The sequence below is a fragment of the Leucoraja erinacea genome, chromosome 3 (assembly GCF_028641065.1).
Source record: "Leucoraja erinacea ecotype New England chromosome 3, Leri_hhj_1, whole genome shotgun sequence".
NCBI lineage: Eukaryota > Metazoa > Chordata > Chondrichthyes > Rajiformes > Rajidae > Leucoraja > Leucoraja erinaceus.
Window position 1 is genome coordinate 68,160,812 of NC_073379.1, and position 25,212 is coordinate 68,186,023.

General features: G+C 42.1%; 1 protein-coding gene across 2 annotated transcripts in view; it reads left to right on the top strand.

Annotated features, from left to right (window-relative positions):
* LOC129695683 (tyrosine-protein kinase transmembrane receptor ROR2-like) overlaps positions 1-25,212 on the top strand; it is a 59,736-nt gene that overhangs the window by 24,386 nt on the left and 10,138 nt on the right. The window contains exons 5-10 of one of the 2 annotated variants that reach the window (XM_055632856.1): positions 2,459-2,536; positions 5,265-5,339; positions 7,827-7,901; positions 10,499-10,576; positions 20,870-20,947; positions 21,058-21,135. In XM_055632856.1, the coding sequence (XP_055488831.1) occupies positions 2,459-2,536; positions 5,265-5,339; positions 7,827-7,901; positions 10,499-10,576; positions 20,870-20,947; positions 21,058-21,135 (462 nt within the window). The remainder of the gene's footprint in view (positions 1-2,458; positions 2,537-5,264; positions 5,340-7,826; positions 7,902-10,498; positions 10,577-20,869; positions 20,948-21,057; positions 21,136-25,212) is intronic. The other variant, XM_055632857.1, reaches the window with a different exon arrangement.

Below are 25,212 nucleotides of genomic sequence, written 5' to 3' on the forward strand. Positions count from 1 at the left end.
CACCAGCTGCTGTGGGATGATTGTATTACAAGCTGAGCTGAAGTCTATGAAGAGGATCCTGGCATAGATGTTCTTCCGGTCGAGATGTGATAGTGCGAGGTTGGGTATTGTAGAGACTGCGTCCTCTGTTGGTTCTGTAAGCGAACTGTAGTAGGTCCAGGTTGTCAGGTAGACAGTTTTTGATGTGCTGCATGACCAGCCCCTCAAAACACTTCATTAATATGGGAGTGAGAGCCACTGAATGAAAGTCATTGAGACAGGCTGGGTTGGGCTTCTTCGGGACGGGAACGATGATGACACTTTTGAGGCAGTTAGGCACTACTGCCTGGCTGAGTGAGATGTTAAAAATGTCTGCAAAAACATCTTTCAGTTGTTCTGCACAGTCCTTTAAAACGGGTCCAGGGATGTTATCTGACCCTGCAGGATGCCACACATGCTGTTTTTTGTAGGTCGTGCTTGTTATTTTCATGGTAAATTGGGGCAGAGATCATGGAAAAACATTTCAATACAAAATGACAGTATGTACACTAAAGGTGTACTTTCACAGCTCAATGCTTGATATTGAGTTAAGATAAATCAAAAGACTATCTTTTTCCCTCCTATTTTGATGTCCAGATAGAGTGGAAATGGAAAAGATGTCTCCATTAATGGGAGTGCCTTGAACCAGAGCACAGACTCAGAATAAAAGGGTATACCTTCAAAACGGTGATGAGGAATTTCTTGCCAAAGGATGGTGAATCTGTGGTTTCATTGCCACAGATCGCTGTGGAGGATTTTGGATATTTTTAAGAAAAAGATTAGTAGGTTCTTGATTAGGAAGGATGTCAGAAATTATGGGGCGAAGGCAGAAGAATTAGGTAGAGAGGGAAAAATAGATCAGCCATGACTGAATGATGAAGTAGACTCGAAGGGCTGAATGACCTACTTCATATAGTTTTGAGAGTGCTCGTCAATGTGTAACACATGTGGATTCCTGTTTTGGAGAGGAAACCCGTGTACTTACATGTGTTATGTAAGACTTCACAGCAAAATCTTGAATTCTTTAGATTATATAATTGTTAAAATATTTGCAAGGACATTTTCATCTCTATATAGAAATGTGCAGGATTGTAAAGCTAATTCAGAATTCTTCTGAATAATAACCATGTGTTACTGGGAGCCATGTACTACGATGCAAACTATTCCCCGCATATGAATGAAGCATCATTTCACAATATTTAAGAACATATTAATTCAGTATCAGTATGTCACATCATTATTTATGCATCATCATGTATTGTTTCCAGATGTTTAAGTTGTATATTGAATTCTGTATGTATTGCAGAAGTGCTCATTCAGTCGGGGAAGGGAGTATGAGTTCATTGATTTGATGGGGAGTTTGGTATACAGGGAGTGAGTTGTGACTGACAAACATTCAGAAGGGAGGAATAGATCGGGGAGCAGATGAGGTGCTCCTGATCATGGATTGCTGTTTAGTATCCAGGGAGACGGATGAATATCTGCCTCTTCTGATTCAAGCTTACAAACCACCTTGATGCAGCTGTTTCTGTCTACTTTTAGCAGCTGTGTTTCTAATTAAAGTTGTCTGATTAAAGTCCAATTTAAATTATTTTGCCAATTACATGCTACTTTTTTAACAGAAGATGTAAATAAGATCATAATTGAATAAATGATTAAAAATACAGCAACTAATATTGAAGACAATTGTTTCTCAGGACAAACATAGGATCAAATCTGCACTGATATCTTTAGTTTACTGAGACTTGCATTATCCACGAGGCAGTAATAATTGTGAGGAGTGTTGCTGAAAATTCATGAATACAAATGATTTAACAATATTTGTCACGAGGTTCTCAATCTCCTTCCTCCATTCCATCACATTATTATTTAATATCTGGCCCACAATGGTGATGTCGTCTGCAAATTTCAAAAATTGAATTAGATTTGTACATGACTGCACAGTTGTGGGTGTACAAGGAGTAACGAAGGGGGCTTTCCAAGCCTTTCTTATCCCAATACCTTTCTCAGAGTCTTTTAAACATATTTTGCATTTAGGTTGGGGTTTTTTTTTGTACCATTATCAAAGTAAGGAAATAATTGCATTGGTTATTGCATTTATATAGTTTTTTGGTACTTTTAAGGAACAATGCGTGTGTTGATTCAGTCTTTCTGTTTAGTATGTGCTTATTATGGCTTTTTATGATATCAAAGCCAAATGGCTCTGACGTGTTCCTGTTGTGATGGTGAATATCGACCAAGGGACATCACTTCCAAGAGTAATCATGATCTTGAGGTTGGTTGGATTGACTGAATCCTGTTCAGGGTAGGAGGAAATGTCTCCCAACTCCATCTGTGCCCCTTTCTTAATATTCTTTGCTTGCTGACTCATTGATAATAGTTTAATATCTTTGTTGATTTTATGTAAGTCTACAATTATAAGCTACAATTTTGCTTACAGATATTCCTCCCAAATTTGATCACATTGAGTATTTTGAACTTGGAAATGATCTGCACAGTCCGCCACCTAGAACTGAAAGTAAGTCTTTTGCCCTTGCTCCAGCTAAAGTCAGAATATAACACATTTATTTTGCAGTAGACATTGCACACACAAGTTAGGTGAGGTAAATGGTAAATTCAGTGTAGTTTTGGTGGGAAGGAGGGACTAGGAGATGTGGTTTGTACAAATAATTTTGGCTAGTTGTACAGTCATTTTACTGATTAATATAAACCAGTTATATTAAAAAAATAGCAGCTAATCTTGAAGACCTTTGTTTCACAGAACAAACATGGTATTAAATCTGCACTAATATCTTTGGTTGACTGAGACTTGCATAATTCCTGTACCAATAACAATTAAGGAGTGTACAGAATATTAACAGTGCAAAACCTGAGATCGCTACCAGGAATGAGCGCTGGGCCAAGTCAGAGATCGCCAGTACCACCGCATATGCATCTTCATGGCGAGGTTCAGCACCCCCATGTGGTCCTGGGCTTTCTTACCATTGTAAATAAAACATATCACAAGAGTTCACACTACTGCAAGTGTCGGAGTGGTCAATGCCAAACCCGGCGTCAACCCAATCCCCACAACCGGTACATGGATAGGAAAGATTTGGATGGATATGGGCCAGGCATTGATAAGTGGGACTAGCTACATTAAGCAATTTGGTCAGATTAGGTGATTAGTCTTGGATCTATAATAGTTCCCTCCCTTTTTTTTCTTACATTCGTCCCTCCGTCCCTCTAGAATGCGTGGGCTTTATGGGCAACTAGACCAAGTGCAGACACAACGCCTTTCCTCTTCAATCCCTAAAGAGGGAGGGGGGGCAAGGTGGGGGGGGGGCGGGGGGGGAGAGGGGGCAGAGTGGGAGATGGGGCAGAAAAGGAGGGGGAGGAGAGAGTGGGGGGAGGGGGGTAAAGGGGAGGGGAGAGAGGGAGGGGGAGGGGGTAGAGAGGCAGAGGGAGAGAGAGAGAGGGAGAGGGAGGAGGGTAGAGGGAGAGAGAGTGAGGGGGGAGGGAGGGTAGGTAGAGAGGATAGAGGTAGAGGGAGGGGATAGAGAGGGAGGGGGGTAGAGAGGGTGGGAGTGAGGGTAGATAGGGAGGGAGAGGGGAAGGGAGGGTAGAGAGGGTAGGGGTGAGAGAGAGAGTGTAGACATGGCGACTACCCTCCCTACCCCAGAAGATAGGAAAACCAGATTGACACATTGTGGGCACATCGTGGGCACAAACAGGACGAAGATTTTTAGTTATATAGTGATAGGTGGACACGGTTCAAATAACCAGCCAATAGCAGCTGATTGGACCCAGCTGTTACCAGTGATGCTGGGATTGGCCTCTCCCGGCCTGTCAGCCAGTGATAGTGATCAGAGCGGTCTCTAAGGGACGGAGTCTAAGTTTCTTTTAAATGTATTCTGGCTACATTTTGTTTTGTACTGTTGACATATAAGGAAAAACATTTTTTTGTATGTTTGAGTGACAATCCCTGCAATGATTCATTCTTACTACTTGGTAAGGTGTGGATTTCCGGAGTGATAGCACAATCCGGACTGCACATGGGCTAAGAGTTCATTCGACCGGAAGGTAGCCGGTTCAAATCCCGCTTGGAGTGCATACTGTGTGGATTTTAATTCGTTTGCAAAGCCGGCGGCAAACCACGCTCTGACCTTTCAAGGGACATGTTGTGCATGGTTGTCTCTGAACTATACACTGACAAGTCGTTGAATCATCATTTCATTTCATCATTTCATTTCAGTGGAATCATTTCATTTATCGTCAAAGCCAAATAGCTCTGACCTTTGAACATGTTGTGATGGTGAATATCAACCAAGTCGTTCATCACATCCAAGTGGAATCATAATCTTGAGGTTGGTTAGATTGACTGAATCTTGTTCAGAGTAGGTGATGTCTCCAAACTCCTTCTATGTGCCCTTTCTTAATATTATTTGCTATCTAAGCCACTGATAACCATATAACCATATAACAATTACAGCACGGAAACAGGCCATCTCGGCCCTACAAGTCCGTGCGAACAGCTTTTTTTCCCTTAGTCCCACCTGCCTGCACTCATACCATAACCCTCCATTCCCTTCTCATCCATATGCCTATCCAATTTATTTTTAAATGATACCAATGAACCTGCCAACACCACTTCCACTGGAAGCTCATTCGACACCGCTACCACTCTCTGAGTAAAGAAGTTCCCCCTCATGTTACCCCTAAACTTCTGTCCCTTAATTCTGAAGTCATGTCCTCTTGTTTGAATCTTCCCTATTCTCAAAGGGAAAAGCTTGTCCACATCAACTCTGTCTATCCCTCTCATCATTTTAAAAACCTCTATCAAGTCCCCCCTTAACCTTCTGCACTCCAGAGAATAAAGACCTAACTTATTCAACCTATCTCTGTAACTTAGTTGTTGAAACCCAGGCAACATTCTAGTAAATCTCCTCTGTACTCTCTCTATTTTGTTGACATCCTTCCTATAATTTGGCGACCAAAATTGTACACCATACTCCAGATTTGGTCTCACCAATGCCTTGTACAATTTTAACATTATATCCCAGCTTCTATGCTCAATGCTCTGATTTATAAAGGCCAGCACACCAAAAGCTTTCTTTACCACCCTATCTATATGAGATTCCACCTTCAAGGAACTATGCACAGTTATTCCAGGAGGTGGAATCTCATATAGATAGGTTTGTAAATAGTTTAATATTTTTGTTGATTTTATGTAAGTCTTCAATTATAACCGACAATTTTGTTTTCAGATGAACTTCCCCAACTAGATCAATATGACTCTAGTGACTCTGGAGGTCTGCAAAGTCCGCCACCTGGAGCTAAAAGTAAGTCTCCTGCTCTTGTTCTAGCTAAAATCAAAAAATGCCCGTTCAACACTTTTTTGTAGTAAACAGTGTACACACTTGTTATGTGAAGTAAGTTGTAAATTCAGTGTTGTTTTGGTGGGGAAGGGTAGGGAGAGATGAGGAGGCAAGATGGTGGTTTGTATAACAAAGTCTGGCTGGTCTTCACTTTAAAAATCGATATAAGCAGTTTGCATTGCATGGGCTCCACAGTCATTTATTTGTATGGTTGAAGAAAACTAGACCCAGCAATCGCATATAATGTTTTACATCTTCATGATGTTCTGAATGTCGTACTATATATAGCACCATGTAGGTGAATTAATATCTGCATTATTTGACATACAAAATCCTTAAACGGTAATTTTTCCAACATGTCCAATATGTTGGTCAGAGTTTTGATCAAATTAAACCATTTCTAAACTAACACCCCCATGGGGTCCTGGGCTTTCTTACCATTGTAAATAAAACATATCACAAGAGTTCACCCTACTGCAAGTGTCGGCGTGGTCAATGCCAAACCCGGCGTCAACCCAACGCCACAACTGGTACATGGATAGGAAAGGTTTGGAGGGATAATGGCCAGGCATAGATAAGTGGGACTAGCTACATTAAGCCATTTGGTCAGATTAGGTGATTAGTCTTGGATCTATAATAGTTCCCTCCCTTTTTTTCTTACATTCCTCCCTCCGTCCCTCTAGAATGCGTGGGCTTTATGGGCAACTAGGCCAAGTGCAGACACAACGCCTTTCTTCTTCAATCCCTAAAGAGGGAGGGGGGTAGAAAGGGAGAGGGGGCAGAGAGGGAGGGGGAGGAGGGGTAGAGGCGGAGGGGGGGGGGTAGAGGGGGGGGGGGAGAGGGAGGGGGGGTAGAGAGAGAGGGGGGAGAGAGGGGGAGAGGGAGAGGGAGGGGGGGGGAGAGGGTGGGTGAGAGGGTAGAGAGGGAGGGAGAGGGTGGGGTAGAGAGAGGGAGGGAGTGGGGGTGAGAGAGGAAGTGTAGACATGGTAACTACCCCTCCCTATCCCCTCCTCTCCCTCAATCCCCCCACACTCCCTCCTCATCTCCCCAGGATCTTTTCCCCCTTTCCACCCCAATCCCCACTCCATCTCCCTCCTCCACCCTCCCAATCTTCCTCCTTCACGCTCCCCCCCCCCCCCCCCCCCCCCCCTCCTGCCACCCCATTCCCCATGTCATCTCTTGCCTCCTCATTTACCTCATCCTCCTCCCCTCACTCCCATTCCCTGCCCCAACACCTACCCAGGCCGTAGAGCAGCGCCGGGACCTACAACTCGGCCTGGTTTTCGTATCCGGCCCGGCCCTGGCTGTAGACTCCAGCCGTCAGCTCAGCCACCGCCTGGGCTCCAGTGCAGGCCCCGACTTCATCTCCGTGCTCATCCCTGACCCCGGACCCAGGCTCGTCCTTGGTTCCAGACCAGGCAGCATGCTTCTTTCTCGGCCCCGGTCATGGCCCAATCCCATGCCCCGGGCTCGGTCTTCACTCCAGCTTCAGCACCAGGCTCGGCGCCAGCCCAGGCCCAGTCCCCGGGCTCGGCCCGAAGCACCACCCTCTCCACCAGGTACTGGGCGGACATCGGGCGCCGGCAGCCGCCGCCACTCCTCATTCACTGTGAGCGCTGGAGTGCCCCTCCCTCCCGGAGTGTCCCGTCCAGCCTTGCGAGTGCATTGTGATGTCACTACGATTTTCTTTTCCGAAATGGGTGAGTTTTTGTGGCTGTTTTTAAAATTTCAAGGATGAATAACTTTGTAAATATAGGTGGGAATGCGACGGGAATATGTTTATCGCCATAACGGGAAAAGCGTGAGTAGGATGTGTGAAAATAGGAAGGCTGTGGCCTAGTGTTTAGAAGAAGATAGGAAAACCAGATTGACACATTGTGGGCACATCGTCGGCACAAAAAGGACGAAGACTTTTAGTTATATAGTGATAGGTGGACACGGTTCAAATAACCAGCCAATAGCAGCTGATTGGACCCAGCTGTTACCAGTGATGCTGGGATTGGCCTCTCCCGGCCTGTCAGCCAGTGGTAGTGATCAGAGCGATCTCTAAGGGACGGAGTCTAAGTTTCTTTTGAATGTATTCTGGCCACATTTTGTTTTGTACTGTTGTCATATAAGGAAAAAATGTTGTTTGTACATTTGGGTGACAAACCCTGCAATGATTCATTCTTACTACTTGGTAAGGTGTGGATTTTAATCATGTCAAAGCCAAATAGCTCTGACCTTTGAACCGGTGAAAATCAACCAAGTCGTTCATCATATCCAAGTGGAATCATAATCTTGAGATTGGTTGGATTGACTGAATCTTGTTCAGGGTAGGAGGTGATGTCTCCAAACTCCTTCTATGTGCCCTTTCTTAATATTCTTTGCTATCTAAGCCACTGATAATAGTTTAATATTTTTGTTGATTTTATGTAAGTCTTCAATTATAACCGACAATGTTGTTTTCAGATGAACTTCCCCAACTAGATCAATATGACTCTAATGACTCTGGAGGTCTGCAAAGTCCGCCACCAGGAGCTAAAAGTAAGTCTCCTGCTCTTGTTCTAGCTAAAATCAAAAAATGCCCGTTCAACACTTTTTTGTAGTAAACAGTGTACACACTTGTTATGTGAAGTAAGTTGTAAATTCAGTGTTGTTTTGGTGGGGAAGGGTAGGGAGAGATGAGGAGGCAAGATGGTGGTTTGTACAACAAAGTCTGGCTGGTCTTCACTTTAAAAATCGATATAAGCAGTTTGCATTGCATGGGCTCCACAGTCCTTTATTTGTATGGTCGAAGAAAACTAGACCCAGCAATCGCATATAATGTTTTACATCTTCATGATGTTCTGAATGTCGTACTATATATAGCACCATGTAGGTGAATTAATATCTGCATTATTTGACATACAAAATCCATAAACGGTAATTTTTCCAACATGTCCAATATGCTGGTCAGAGTTTTGATCAAATTAAACCATTTCTAAACTAACAAACCATGTTCTACGACCAGCATTGGCCACGTTTCATTCAGGACCTTATAATCATTTTATGAGGAAGATATTAGTGTAACTAAAAGATTTCTTAATATTAATTTAAGATGGCTTGGAGGGTACATATAGGTGATCCTGAAATAGTTATAACTGTCTTCCACAATCGTTTCATTTCTTATAATCTATCCATTCCAGTGCTAAGAAAATCATTAAACCCAGTAATGTAAGTCTCCTTTCAGTCACTCCCAAATCAATTCAGGTTTTGGAACTACCAGACTTTTCCTTGAATATGATAGTACCAGCACAGCTGCTAGGCCAAACAAACCATGGAAGCAGGATGTCATGGAGGGGAAACAAGAGGTATAACTGGAATAATGGGACTTTCATCCCCCCCCTTCTCCACCACCACCGCACCCCTCCATCCCACCCCACCCCATCCTGCAGCATACATTTAGCTAATGTTCAGTCACTCGAGCAGAAATTTAAATAGCTTGAAGAATTTAAAAGAGCAATCAGGGACCGCTGGGACCATGCGCCTCTATGGCGTGGGTCAGTGCCCCCGTGCGGTCCAGGACTTTCTTACCATTGTAAATGAAACACATCACAAGAGTTCATCCTACTGCAAGTGTCGGTGTGGTCAATTTCAAACCCGGCGTCAACCCGATACCACAACATGTACATGGATAGGAAAAGTTTGGCCAGGCATAGATAAGTGGGATTAGCTCCATAAAGCAACTTGGTCAGAATAGGAGATTATTAGTGGATCTGCAATAGTTCCCCCATTTTTCCTTCCTTCCCTCCCTCCCTAGATAATGCGTGGGTTTTATGGGGAGGAGGCTGACAAGGTTCAAGTAGCCATCCAACAGCAGCTGATTGGACCCAGCTGTTACCTGGCCTCTCCTGGCCTGTCAGCCAGTGATGAAGGGACAGAGTGCTGTCACACTGTCTAAATTTCTTTTGAATGTATTTGCATTCTGATCATATTTTTTGCACTGCCATCGTATAAGAAAAAAATTGGTTATTGCATTTGTACAATTCTTTTTTGTACATTTGCGTGACAATCCCCACATTGATTCAACCCTATTACTTGGTATGGTGTGGATTTTAATCATGTCAAAGCCAAATAGCTCTGACCTTTGAACCTGTTATGATGGTGAATATTGACCAAGCCGTTCAGCACATCCAAGTTGAATCATGATCTTGAGGTTGGTTGGATTGACAATTAAATTGACTCTTGACTCTTGACTCTTGATTGACTGAATCCTGTTCAGGGTAGGAGGTGATGTCGCCAATCTCCATCTGTGCCCTTTCTTAATATTCTTTGCTTGCTGACTCACTGATAATAGTTTAATATTTTTGTTGATTTTATGTAAGTCTTCAATTAGCTGGCAAAGGAAGCTGGCAAAGGTGAAGCCCATTCTCGAGCGGCAGCATTTTGAAACAATAATCCATGCCTTTATTTCATCTCGGCTGGATTGCTGTAACGCACTCTACTCTGGAGTCTCACGAGCTTCGTTGGCTCGTCTCCAGTTGGTCCAAAACGCTGCCGCTCGCCTTTTAATTGGAACACGAAAGAGGGAGCACATTACACCAATTTTGGCCTCCCTTCACTGGCTCCCAGTACTCCTTCGAGTTCATTTTACCCATTCTTTTATTTGGCCTTTCCTGGCATTGAAAGCCTCGCCCCCCGCCTTACCTCTCAGAGCTGCTCCACCTATATGCTCAGTGCTGTCACACTGCCTAAGTTTCAGCGGATGTATTTGCTCCTCTGATCACCAAGGTTTTGCGGAAGCCATTGTATAAGAGAGCCTTTTCTGTTGCATTTGCCCCATTCTTTGGAACACCATTGCCGCTGCAGATCAGACAGGCCCCTTCACTGTCCATCTTTAAATCCTCCCTAAAAACTCATTTTTATTCACTGGCTTTCGACACTGGCTGAGACATTGTTCCTGTTTTTAGTGCTTTTAATGTCTTTTAATTTTTACTGTTTTTATAGTCCTGTCGTCTTAATGGTTTTAGTAGTTTGTAATAACTTTTTGTTGACTTCCCATGTACAGCACTTTGTGGTAACTGATGTTGTCTAAAAGCTCTTTATAAATAAAGTTATTATTATTATTATATTATAATTATAGACTACAATTTTGCTTTCAGATGAATTTCCCGAACTTGATCAATCTGACTCTAATGAATCTGGAGGAGGCATGCAAAGTCCGCCAACTAGAGCTGAAAGTATGTCTTCTGTTCTTGTTCTAGCTAAAGTCAGAAAATGATCATTTAACACATTTCATTTGTAATCAATAGCCAGGATTTTGCCATCTATACCATGTGCCTTTTCATGCCTTTTTTTTTGATGATTTCACCAAGATAATGCCTTTTTCACGATCAAGTGCCTAAATCAGCCTTTTTTTGCCGTTTTGCTAAAAGGTTGTGCTATTTTCTCTAGTTGTACCGTGATTACAATGACGTTTTCTATGTTAACACGTTAATATTAATGTTGTTATTATTAACGTGTTAACATAATATAACTTACTAGAAAATTTCCACCACCGGGGTGAAACCGGGGGCACCACCGTCTGTCAATCATTCGTTCGTGCCGCTGCCCGCTGGTTCAGTCTTCTCCAAGATCTATTTAAGAAAGAACTACAGATGCTGAAAAAAATCGAAGGTAGACAAAAAATGCTGGAGAAACTCAGCGGGTGAGGCAGCATCTATGGAGAGAACGAAAAGGCAACATTTCAGGTTGAGACCCTTCTTCAGACTGATGTGGGGGGAGCTGGAAAAAGAAAGGAAGAGGCGGAGACAGTAGGACTAGAAGGAGAGCTGGGAAGGGGAGGGGAGGAGGTAGAAGACAAGGGCTATCTAAAGGGCTTTGAGGAAACACTTTTTCTCACAGAGAGTTGTGAGTCTGTGGAATTCTCGGCCTCAGAGGGCGGTGGAGGCCGGTTCTTTAGATACTTTCAAGAGTGAGCTAGACAGGGCTCTTAAAGATAGCAGAGTCAGGGGATATTGTGAGAAGGCAGGAATGGGGTACTGATTGGGGATAATCAGCCATGATCACATTGAATGGTGGTGCTGGCTCGAAGGGCCGAATGGCCTAATCCTGCACTGATTGTCTATTGTCTAAAATTAGAGAAGTCAATGTTGATACCGTTGGGCTGTAGAACTACACAAGCGAAATACCCAAGCTTATCTCCTACTACATTTAATGCTTGCTCCAGTAGTAAGTTTTCGAGTGATCTGTGCAAGGTATTCATTGATGCTGGAATTCCACTGTGGAAATTGGAAAATAAATCTCTCAGAGATTTTTTAGAGAAATACACAGAGGAACATATACCGAGTGAGTCATCATTAGGGAAAAATTATGTTGACAGCAACTTCAACATTGTTGTGCAGAAAATTAGAGATGAAGTTGCATGCACCAAAATATGGATCTCAATAGACGAGACAACCGTTGCTGTGGGGAGATATGTTGCCAATGTGGTCATCGGTACATTGTAGGCAGGTCAACCATCAAAGGAGTATTTGTTGACATTGGAAGTATTGGAGAAGTCAAACTGCTCAACTATTGCTCAATTGTTTACATGTTCACATGCTGAACTTTGGCCAGAAGGTATAAAACACGAGAGTGTTCTTCTGTTTGTGACTGATGCAGCTCCGTACATGAAAAAAATCTGCTTGTGCTTTTAGTTTAATTCCCCAAAATGTTGCATTTGACATGCTTAGCTCACGGACTCCATAGAATTGCCGAGCACATACATAGCTTGTTTCCAAATGTGGATCGCCTAGATCCCAATGTCAAGAAAATCTTCCTCAAAGCACCGTCAAGTGTGCAGTTGTTCAAGGTAATGGCACCTGAGATTCAGCTACCTCCTCAGCCTGTTTGGGGGGTACATGGCTCTCTGCTGTACTCTACTATGCTGCAAATTTTGAAAAGATAAAATAAATCGTCAACTGTTTTGAAGAAGAAGAATCTGCTGCAGTCAGGATCGTCAGTGAAATCATCAGAAAAAGTCCCTCCACCGCGATCTTGTGTACATTGCTTCCTAATTTGCAAACTTTCTACAAGCTATCACTTCCCTTGAGAAACATAGCAAAACATTAGTGAATAACAAACAAAGTAACTGACGATATTCGTAAAATTCCTGGCGATGGAGGTAAAGACATACAAAGAAAATGTGAGAGATTGATTTTAGCTAACAAAGATCTTGAAGAAATACAAAACATAGCTAAAATTCTCAAAGGTAGTTGTAATGCACAAGATATCGACATGAATATAGAGTCTAGCTTGTTTTGGGTATGCACCAGTGACCTCAGCTGAGGTAGAAAGAAGTTTTTCACAACTGAAGCATATTCTGTCTGACAGACGGCATAGTTTAACACCAGATAATTTGAAAAAGAAATGCTAGTAATTAGGTGCAACCAGGCAACTTTGGTCATTTAATGTAGTATATATTATCATTTTAAACCATATTTTGGTGTTGGAAATACATGACTTTTTATGCCTTTTTTTGGTCAATAATTGCCATTTAGATGCCTTTTTTGTAATTTCATTATGCCTTTTTGCCTGCCTATTTCAGAGATTTTTAGTGCATCAACATCCTGGCTCTAATAATAAACAATGCACCCACGTTAGATGAGGTAAATTATAAATTCAGTGTGGTTTAGTGGGGAAGGGTAGGGAGAGACAAGGGGACAAGAAGGAGGTTTGTACAACAAATTCGGGCTGGTTGTACACTAATTTTAAAAATTGAAATAAGCAGTTTGCATTGAATGAGCTCCACAGACCTTTATTTGTATGGTCAGGGAAAAGATCTAGGATATTCTGAATGTCGTACTATAGTTAGGACCGTCAAAGTGAATTAATATCTGCTCTATTTGACATACAAGATTCATAAATTATAATTTTTTTGTATTAGCATTTCATTTCCATTGTCCCCATTTAATAGGTAACAATCATAAGGAAACAACTGTGCAAGTTGGCCATTGAGCATTTCCGCCACGTCCAATCTGCTGGTCAGATTTTTGATCGAATTAAACCATTTCTGATACTAGCAGCTCACCATATTCTACGATCAGGATTGGCCACATTTCATCCAGGACCTTGTGATAATTTTATGAGGAAGATGTTAGTATATCAAAGATTTCTTAATATTAATTTAAGATAGTGCTGGAGAGTACATGTAGGTACTCTTGAAATAGTTAAAACTTTTCAATTTTTTTCTTCTTATAATCTATCCAGCGCTAAGAAAGTCATTAAACCCAGCACTGTAAGTATCCTGTCAGTCACTCTTAAATTAATTCAGCTTTTGGAACTACCAGACGTTCCTTCTTGGACCTAACTCTACCAACATCTGTTTAAGAAGGAACTGCAGATGCTGGAAAATCAAAAGTAGACAAACATGCTGGAGAAACTCAGCAGGTGAGGCAGCATCTATGGGGCGGAGGAAATAGGCAATGTTTTGGCCCAAAACGTTGCCTATTCCCTTCGCTCCGTAGATGCTGCCTCACCCGCTGAGTTTCTCCAGCATTTTTGACTACCAACACAGATGATAGGACAAACAAACCATGAAAGCAGGCCAGTCAGGGAGGGGAAACACGAGGTATAACTGAAATAATGGGACTTTCACCCCCCCACCCCACAGCATACATCCAGCTAATGTTCAGTCACTCTAGAAGAAATGTAAATAGCTTGATGAAATTCAAAGCGCAATCAGTGTTCTTTGTTTCACTGAAACCTGGCTCACCCCGGACTTGCCTGACCCTGGTCTACAACCTGAGGGTTTCACTATTGATTGTATCAACGTTGCCAAATTCTCTAGCAAAGAGAATGGAGGTCATGCCTGCTTTTGGTCAGTGTTTCGTGGTGCACTGATGTGACAATCTTGGGTCAATTCTGCTACCCTGAATTTGCGTATCTGTTCATATAAGGCCATCAATTTTCCTCCCAAGGAAATTCACCTCTACTGTCTTGTCAACTGTCTACATATACCACCCGCCTCCCCCGTCAACGGCAAAATGGCACTGGAAATATTACGCTCTAGCATTAATGCTCTTGAGACAGCAAACCCTACTCCATCCAAACTAACTTCACAAATGTACATCCCAAATTCCAAGTAGCATGTCTCTTGCCCCATGCATTGGTGTTAGCACTGTGGTTGGTTATGTCAAGAATGCCCATAGTTTGAGCCATTCGCCTTATCATGGAAAGTCCAGTCATCTGTTGATGGTGCTCTGACGAGCTTACGGTGACTACGGGTGCTGTCTGTACGGAGTTTGTAGGTTCTCCCCGTGTCCGCATGGGTTTTCTCTGAGATCTTTGGTTTCCTCTCACACTCCAAAGACATACAGGTTTGTAGGTTAATTGGTTTGGAATAAGTGTAAATTGTCCCTTGTGTGCGTAGGATAGTGTTAATGTGTGGGGATCGCTGGTTGGCGCGAACTCGGTGGGCCGAAGGGCATGTTTCCGCGCTGTATCGTTAAGGTAAACTAAAAGTAAAGAGACATGTCTCAATGACTATCACCCAGTAACTCTAACACTGACTGTAATAAAGTGCTTTGAAAGACTAGTAGGAGCCCTCATCTATGCCGGATTTCAAGACAATCTAGTCACCTTGCAATTCGAGTACACTAAAAATAGTTCTATGGATGACACCATCTCTCTTGCAGATCATTCAATTGGATCACCATGACAATAAGAACATCAGCCTTCACACTGACTAAGCATATATTTAAACTTCTGGAACACCCTTGGGGCCTCCATTTGTAGCTGGTTTCTGGATATCCTGACTGGCAAAATTCAGACAGTTAGAACTGATCATATTATTTCATCCACCCTGATCCTCAACAAAGGCCTGGATAGAGTGGATGTGGAGAAGATGTTTCCACACATGGGAGAGTCTAGGACCAGAGTTCATAGTCCCAGAAATAAATGGTGTCCCTTTAGGAAGCAGGTGAGGAGGAATTCCTTTTGTCAGAGGGTGGAGAATCTGTGGAATTCACTGCCACAGAAGGCTGTGGAGGCCAAGTCAATGGATATTTTTAAGGCAGAGATAGATAGATTCTTGATTAGTATGGATGTCGGGCGTTATGGAGAGAAGGCAGGAGAATGGGGTTAAGCGGGAGAGATAGATCAGCCATGACTGAATGGCAGAATAGATTTGATGGGCCGAATGGCCTAATGTTCCTATCACATATGAAATGAATGATCATCCTCTAGATTGTGTGCTCAGTCAAGTATGCCAACTTGATCTTTTGATTGATTCACTGATGTTGGTCGGATCAACAAAAGTGATGCGACTTGAGTACATGAAAGAGACCAGGAACCTTGTCTCATGGTATCAGAAGAGCATCTATCATTTAATGAGAGAACGTGTATCGACACAAAGTGCTGGAGCAATTCAGCGGGACAGGCAGCATCTCTGGAGAAAAGGAACAGGTGACTTTTTGGGTTGGAACCATTATTTAGACTGAAAGTAGAGGGGGGAAACCGGAGGTAGGAAAAGCTATTTTATAGCTTAAAAATGATGGAATTATTCATCGATTGAATTAAAGCTTTTTTTTAAAAATAAAAGCTTTATATCTTCAATATATACCATAAACTGCAGTTCCTACCTACACAAGAGAAAACACACCATGCCCTAAGGAAGAGGGGGGTGAACACAACCCTGTCCTCATCAAGAGTTGCTGCGGAGATGGTTAACAACTTCAACTTCATCAGTATCCATATTACTAGCAACAAAAAACATAGGATTAAATCTGCGCTAATATCTTTAGTTGACTGAAACTTGCACAATTCCTGTAACAATAATAATTGAGAAATGATGTAGAACATTAAGCTAGATTTTTTAAAAATCCAACATTGTAATTGTGCAGCTAAATCCCGAGTATATCCTAGATATTAGATCAAATAAGGTCATTCCCTGCGCAATGCCGTTTGGAAGATAACTTTTGTGCACTTGGTGCAATTAGATCAGCGTCGTGCAGTTATGAATTAGACACTGCCAAGGTATCTGTAGGATCCTCCGCCCAATTCTTCTTGCATAATTTAGGCTGGATTACTTCTGTTTCAGTTCTATAGTTTTTAGCTTGCTGTTGGGTCCCTCAGACACTGTTACAGATCCACTACTAATCACCTAGAAATAAATAAACCTGAGACTGCTAGCGCCTCCTCTCGAGGCAAGGGTGAAGCCTGAGAATGCTACACCTCCTTCCAGACCAGGGCAGAGCTGCTGGACCAAATCCGTGATCGCCAGTACCACCGCACATGCGCCTTTCTGGTGAAGGACAGCATCCCATGTGTCCTGGACCTTCTTACCACTCTAAATAAACCATATCACAAGAGTTCACCCTGCCAAACCCAGCGTCAACCCAATACCACACCGGGTACATGGAAAGGAAAGGTTTGGTGGGTTTGGAAAGTTTTGTGCCAGGCATAGATAAGTGGGTCTAGCTCCATTAAGCAAATTGGCCAGAATAAATTATTAGTAGTGGATCTGTAATAGTTCCCCCTCTTTTTCCCTTTCCTTCCTTTCCTCCCTCCCTCTTGACTGCGTGGGTTTTATGGGGAGTAGCTGACAAGGTTCAAGTGGCCAACCAACTACAGCTGACTGGGCCCAGCTATTACAAGTGATGCTGGGGATTGGCCTCTCTTGGCCTGCCAGCCAGTGATGGAGATCAGAGCGGCCCCCAAGGGACAGAGTGCTGTCACACTGTCTACGTTTCTTTTGAATGTATTCTGCATTCTGGTCATATTTTTTGTACTGCCATTATATAAGGAAAAAATTGGTTATTGCATTTGTACTATTTTTTTTTGTACGTTTGAGAGACAATCCCTGCATTGAATCAATCTTATTGCTTGATAAGGTTGGATTTTAATCATGTCAAATCAAATAGCTCTGACCTTTGAACCTGTTGTGATAGTTAATATCGACCAAGCCGTTCATCACATCCAAGTGGAATCATAATCTTGAGGTTGGTTGGATTGACTGAATCTTGTTCAGGGTAGGGGGTGATGTCTCCAAACTCCTTCTATGTACCTTTTCTTAATATTCTTTACATGCTGAGCCACTTATAATGAATTAATTCCGAGGGGGACCAATATCCTAGCAGGGAAATTTGCAAAGGCTGCTGGGGAGACTTTAAACTAGAATGGTTGGGGCGAGGGACTCAAATATCGAAAGCAAGTAGACAGAATGGGAGGCAGGAAGCAGAAAAGGGAAGCACTCGGACACAAGAGGAGAAAGAAAAAAAAGAAATAAACGGAGAATAAGAGACGGGGGGTTTCTTAAATGTGCATATTTTAATGCTAGGAGCATTGTAAGAAAAGTGGATGAGCTTAGAGTCTGGATAGACACCTGGAAGTATGATGTTGTGGCGATCAGTGAAACGTGGTTGCAGGAGGGCTGTGATTGGAAACTAAATATTCCAGGTTTTCGTTGCTTCAGGTGTGATAGAATTGGAGGGGCAAGAGGTGGAGGTGTTGCATTGCTAGTCAGGGAAGATATTACAGCAGTGCTTTGGCAGGATAGATTGGAGGGCTCATCTAGGGAGGCTATTTGGGTGGAATTGAGAAGTGGGAAAGGTGTAGCAACACTTATAGGGGTGTATTATAGACCGCCAAACGGGGAACGAGAATTGGAAGAGCAAATATGTAAGGAGATAGCAGATATTAGTAGTAAGCACAAGGTAGTGATTGTGGGAGATTTCAACTTTCCACACATAGACTGGGAAACACATTCTGTAAATGGGCTGGATGGGTTGGAGTTTGTAAAATGTGTGCAGGATAGTTTTTTTGCAGCAATACATAGAGATACCTACTAGAGGAGGGGCAGTGCTGGACCTCCTGTTAGGAAATGAGACGGGACAGGTGGCGGAGGTATGCGTTGGGGAGCACTTCGGGTCCAGTGATCACAATACCATTAGTTTCAATATAATTATGGAGAGGGTCAGAACTGGACGTAGGGTTGAGATTTTTGATTGGAGAAAGGCTAACTTTGATGAGATGCGAGATGATTTAAAAGGAGTGAACTGGGACATTTTGTTTTATGGGAAAGATGTAGAAGAGAAATGGAGGACATTTAAAGGGGAAATTTTAAGAGTACAGAATCTTTATGTTCCTGTTCGGTTGAAAGTAAACAGTAAAAATTGGAAAGAGCTCTGGTTTTCAAGGGAAATTGGACATCTTGTTCGGAAAAAGAGGGAGATCTACAATAATTATAGGCAGCATGAAGTAAATGAGGTGTTTGAGGAGTATAGACCCCGACCTCGGGTGGACTATGAGGGGGGAGAACTGGATATTTTTAGTGCCTTCCCTCACAGTGAATTCTGCTGTAGGGGGACGTTTCTTGTTGATTTCTATAGTGTACTGTTCTGTGTCTTTTTTCTTTTTTCTCTTTTTTTTGTTTTTATGGATTTATTGACATTTGATCTGTTCAATTAATTTAATCAATCTCTGTAAAGCACTTTGGTTCAAATACTGGTTTTGTTGAAAAGTGCTATATAAATAAAGATTATTATTATTATTATTGTAAGGAATGTAAAAAGAATCTTAAGAAAGAAATTAGAAAAGCTAAAAGAAGATATGAGGTTGCTTTGGCAAGTAAGGTGAAAGTAAATCCAAAGGGTTTCTACAGCTATATTAATAGGAAAAAGGATAACGAGGGATAAAATTGGTCCATTAGAGAGACAGAGTGGACAGTTATCTGCAGAGCCAAAAGAGATGGGGGAGATATTGAACAATTTTTTTTCTTCGGTATTCACCAAGGAGAAGGATATTGAATTATGTGAGGTAAGGGAAACTAGTAGAGTAGCTATGGATACTATGAGGTTCAAAGTAAAAGAAGTACTGACACTTTTGTAAAATATAAAAGTGGATAAGTTTCCAGGTCCTGACAGGATATTCCCTAGGACATTGAGGGAAGTTAGTGTAGAAATAGCCGGGGCTATGACAGAAATATTTCAAATGTCATTAGAAACGGGAATAGTCCCCGAGGATTGGCGTACTGCGCATGTTGTTCCATTGTTTAAAAAGGGGTTCTAAGAATAAACCTAGCAATTATAGACCTGTTAGTTTGACTTCAGTGGTGGGGAAATTAATGGAAAAGATACTTAGAGATAATATATATAAGCATCTAGATAAACAGGGTCTGATTAGGAACAGTCAACATGGATTTGTGCCTGGAAGGTCATGTTTGACTAATCTTCTTGAATTTTTTGAAGAGGTTACTAGGGAAATTGACGAGGGTAAAGCAGTGGATGTTGTCTATATGGACTTTAATACGGCCTTTGACAAGGTTCCTCATGGAAGGTTGGTTAAGAAGGTTCAACTGTTAGGTATAAATGCAGGAATAGCAAGATGGATTCAACTGGCTGAATGGGAGAAGCCAGAGGGTAATGGTGGATGGCTGTTTATCGGGTTGGAGGCAGGTGACTAGTGGGTGCCTCAGGGATCTGTGTTGGGTCCTTTGTTGTTTGTCATGTACATCAATGATCTGGATGAAGGTGTGGTAAATTGGATTAGTAAGTATGCAGATGATACCAAGATAGGGGGTGTTGTGGATAATGAAGAGGATTTCCAAAGTCTACAGAGTGATTTAGGCCATTTGGAAAAATGGGCTGAAAGATGGCAGATGGAGTTTAATGCTGATAAATGTGAGGTGCTACACCTTGGCAGGCCAAATCAAAATAGGACGTACATGGTAAATGGTAGGGAATTGAAAAATACAGTTGAACAGAGGGATCTGGGTATAACCGTGCACAGTTCCTTGAAGGTGGAATCTCATATAGATAGGGTGGTAAAGAAAGCTTTTGGTATGCTAGCCTTTATAAATCAGAGCATTGAGTATAGAAGCTGGGATGTAATGTTAAAATTGTACAAGGCATTGGTGAGACCAAATCTGGAGTATGGTGTACAATTTTGGTCGCCCAATTATAGGAAGGATGTCAACAAAATAGAGAGAGTACAGAGGAGATTTACTAGAATGTTGCCTGGGTTTCAACAACTAAGTTACAGAGATAGGTTGAATAAGTTAGGTCTTTATTCTCTGGAGCGCAGAAGGTTAAGGGGGGGACTTGATAGAGGTCTTTAAAATGATGAGAGGGATAGACAGAGTTGATGTGGACAAGCTTTTCCCTTTGAGAATAGGGAAGATTCAAACAAGAGGACATTACTTCAGAATTAAGGGACAGAAGTTTAGGGGTAATATGAGGGGGAACTTCTTTACTCAGAGAGTGGTAGCAGTGTGGAATGAGCTTCCAGTGGAAGTGGTGGAGGCAGGTTCATTGGTATCATTTAAAAATAAATTGGATAGGCATATGGATGAGAAGGGAATGGAGGGTTATGGTATGAGTGCAGGCAGGTGGGACTAAGGGGGGAAAAAAATTTGTTCAGCACGGACTTGTAGGGCCGAGATGGCCTGTTTCCGTGCTGTAATTGTTATATGTTATATGGTTATATGGTTATATGGTTAATATTTTGTTGATTTTATGTAAGTCTAAAATTATAAGCTCCAATTTTGCTTACAGATATTCTTCCCAAATTCGATCAATATGAGACTTTTGAACCTGGAAAAGATCTGCAAATTCCGCCACCTAGAACTGAAAGTAAGTCTTTTGCCCTTGTTCCAGGTAGTCAGAATATAACAAATTTGTTTTGCAGTAGACATTGCACACACATGTTAGGTCTTTATTATAAACTACAATTTTGCTTTCAGATGAATTTCCCCAACTTGATCAATCTGATTCTCATGAACCTGAAGGACTCCTGCAAAGTCCACCACCTGGAGCTGAAAGTAAGTCTTCTGCTCTTGTTCTAGCTAAAGCCAGAAAATGACCACGGTATGGAGGGATACAAGGCCAGGCAAAATGAAGTGGGACCAGCTCCATTAAGCAATTTGGTCAGATTAGGTGATTAATGGAGGATCCATAAAAGTTCCCCCCTTTTTTCCTTCCTTTCCTCCCTCCCTCCAGAACGCATGGGTTTTATGGGGAGTAACTTAACACCTGTAGTTGGTAAGTTACTGGAGAGTATTCTGACGGATAGGATACACAAGCATTTAGATGGGCAAGGGCTGATTAGGGATAGTCAGCATGGTTTTGTACTTGGGGAGGGTCGTGTCTCACAAATCTGATTGATTTTTTTGGAGACCTGACCAAAAGGTTTGATGATGGCAGAGCTGTAGATGTTGTGTATATGGACCAGCAAGGTGTTCGGCATCGTAGGCTGCTCTGGAAGGCTAGATCGCATGGGATCCATGGAGAGATAGCTGAATGGATAGCAAATTGGCTCCATGGAAGGAAGCAGAAGGTAATGGTGGAAGGTTGCTTCTCAGACTGAATGCCTGTGACTAGTGGTGTGCCTCAGGGTTCGATGCTGGGCCTGTTACTGTTTGTCATCTACATCAGTGATTTGGATGAGAACATAAAGGGCAAGATTAGCAAGTTTTCTGATGATACAAAAGTTAGCGGTGTTGCAGATAGTGAAGATGGTTGTGAACGGTTGCAGCAGGATCTGGATCGATTGGCCAGGTGGGCGGAGGAATGGTTAATGGAATTTAATATAGAGAAGTGTGAGGTGTTGCATTTTGGGATGTCAAACAAGGGCAGGTCCTACACAGTAAATGGTAGGCGTCTGGGTAATGGTGTAGAGCAGAGGGATCTAGGAGTACAGATGCATGGTTCCTTGAAGGTCGAGTCGCAGGTAGATAAGGTGGTCAAAAAGGCTTTTGGCACTTTGGCCTTCATCAATCGGAATATTGAGTATAGAAGTTGGGAGGTCCTGTTGCAGTTGTCTAGGACGTTGATGAGACCCCATTTAGATTATTGTGTTCAGTTCTGGGCTCCATGTTATAGGAAAGATATCGCCAAGCTTGAAAGGGTTCAGAAAAGATTTACGAGGATGTTGCCAGGATTAGAGCTATATGGAGAGGTTGAGTAGGTTGTGTCTCTATTCCATGGAACACAGGAGGATGAGGGGAGATCTTAAAGAGGTATACAAAATCATGAGAGAAATAATTTGGGTAGATGCACAGTCTTTTGCCCAGAGTAGGGTAATCAGGGACATGGGTTCAAGGTGAAGGGGAAAAGATTTAACAGGAATCCAAGGGGTAACGTTTTCACACAGAGGGTGGTGGGTGTATGGAACAAGCTGCCAGAGGAGATAGTTGAGGCTGGGACTATCCCATTGTTTAAGAAACAATTAGACAGGTACATGGATAGGACAGGTTTGGAGGGATATGGACCAAGCGCAGGCAAGTGGGACTAGTGTAGCTGGGCCATGTTGGCCGGTGTGGGCCGGTTGGGAGGAAGGGCCTGTTTCCACACTGTATCACTCTATGACTCCATATAACCATATAACATATAACACTCTATGACTCCAGCTGACAAGGTTCAAGTGGCCAACCAACTGCAGCTGATTGGACCCAGCTGTTACTAATAATTATGGGATTGGCCTCTCCTGGCCTGTCAACCAGTGAAGAAGATCAGAGCGGCCCCCAGGGAATGGAGTGCTGTCACACTGTCGAAGTTTCTTTTGAATGTATTCTGCATTCTGGTCACATTTTGTTTTGTACTGACATCATATAAGAAAAGAACTGCATTGCTAATTGCGTTTGTACAATTTATTTTGTATGTTTGAGAGATAATCCCTGCTTTTATTTAACCTTATTGCTTGGTAAATTTTAATCATGTCAAAGCCAAATAGCTCTGACCTTTGAACCTGTTGTGATGGTGAATGTCGACCAAGCCGTTCATCACATCCAAGTAGAATCATGATCGTGAGGTTGGTTGGATTGACTGAATCCTGTTCAGGGTAGGAGATGATGTCTCCAAACACCATCTATGTGCCCTTTCTTAATATTCTTTGCCTGCTGAGCCACTGATAAAATTTTAATGTTTTTGTTGAGTTGTAAATCTTCAAATATAGGCTACATATTTGCTTTCAGATGAATTTCCCCAACGATCAGTATAACTCTAATGAACCTGGAGGAGGTCTGCAAAGTTTGCCACCTAGAGCTGAAAGTATGTCTTCTGCTCTTGTTCTAGATACAGTGCCCTCCATAATGTTTGGGACAAAGACCCATCATTTATTTATTTGCCTAGGTACTCCACAATTTGGGATTCGTAATAGAAAAAAATCACATGTGGTTAAAGCACACAATGTCAGATTTTAATAAAGGCCATTTAAAAAAAAAAATTTTTTGTTTCACAATGTACAACAGTGTTTATACATAGTCCCCCATTTCGGGGCACCATAATGTTTGTTGGACAGCAATGTCATGTAAATGAAAGTAGCCATATTAAATATTTTGTTGCATATCCTTTGCATGCAATGACTGATTGAAGTCTGCGAGTCATGGACATCGCCAGGCCTGTATTGCAACCATCTTTAGCCTATGCTTGTTTTGGGGGCTAGTCCCCTTCTGTTTTCTCTTCAGCATATAAAAGGCATGCTCAATTGGGTTCAGATCGGGCGATTGACTTGGCCACTCAAGAATTGACCATTTTTTAGCTTTGAAAAACTCCTTTGTTGCTTTAGCAGTACGTTTGGGATCATTGGCTAGCTGTAGAATGAACCGCCGGCCAATGAGTTTTGAGACATTTGTTTGAACTTGGGCAGATAGGATGAGTCTGTTTCACAGATGAGGTGGTATGCTTTGGATCTTGGGCAGTTCCTTCTCTCCTCCATACTTTGCTCTTGCCATCACTCTGATATGTTAATCTTCGTCTCATGTGTCCACAAGACTTTTTTTCCAGAACTGTATTTGCTCTTTTAAGTACTTCGTGGAAAACTGTAACCTGACCATCCTATTTTTTTGCAGCTTACCAGTGGTTTGCATCTTGCAGTGTAGCCTCTATATTTCTGTTCATGAAGTCTTCTGCGGACAGTGGTCATTGACAAATCCACACCTGACTCCTGAAGAGTGTTTCTGATCTGTCGGACAGGTGTTTGTTTTTTTTTCTTTATTATCGAGATAATTCCTCTGTCATCAGCTGTGGAGGTCTTCCTTGGCCTGCCAGTCCCTTTGTGATTAGTAAGCTCACCAGTGCTCTCTTCTTAATGATGTTCCAAACAGTTGATTTTGGTTAGCCTAAGGTTTGGCTGATGTCCCTAACAGTTTTATTCTTGTTTCTCAGTCTCAAAATGACTTATTTGACTTTCATTGGCACAACTTTGGTCCTCCTGTTGATAAACAGCAATAAAAGTTTCCAAAGGTGATGGAAAGACTGGAGGAAAGACCAGGTGCTGAGAGCTCTCTTATACTGAGTTGGATGATCACCCATGATCATATTGAATGGCGGTGCAGGCTCGAAGGGCCGAATGGCCTACTCCTGCACCTAATTTCTATGTTTCTATTTTTCTATACCTGCATTAAGGAGGCAATTATACACACCTGAGCAATTACAAATGCCTGTGAAGCCATGTATCCCAAACATTATGGTGCCCTGAAATGGGGGGACTATGTATAAACTGCTGTAATTTCTACATGGTAAAACCAAAATGTATAAAAATGAAATCTGACAATGTGCACTTTAACCACATGTGATTTTTTTCTATTACAAATGTCAAATTGTGGATTACAGAGGCAAATAAATAAATGATGGGTCTTTATCCCAAACATTATGGAAGGCACTGTAAAATCAAAAAATGACCATTTAACATGTTTATTTTGTAGTAAACAATGCACACACAAATTAGGTGAGGTAAATTATAAATTCAGTGTGGTTTTGGTGGGGAAGGGTAGGGAGAGACTAAGAGGGAAGACGGTGGTTTGCACAACAAATTCTGGCTGTTTGTACACTCACTTTAAAAAATGATATAAGCAGTTTACATTGCATGAGTTCCATAGTTCTTTATTTGCCTGGTAGGG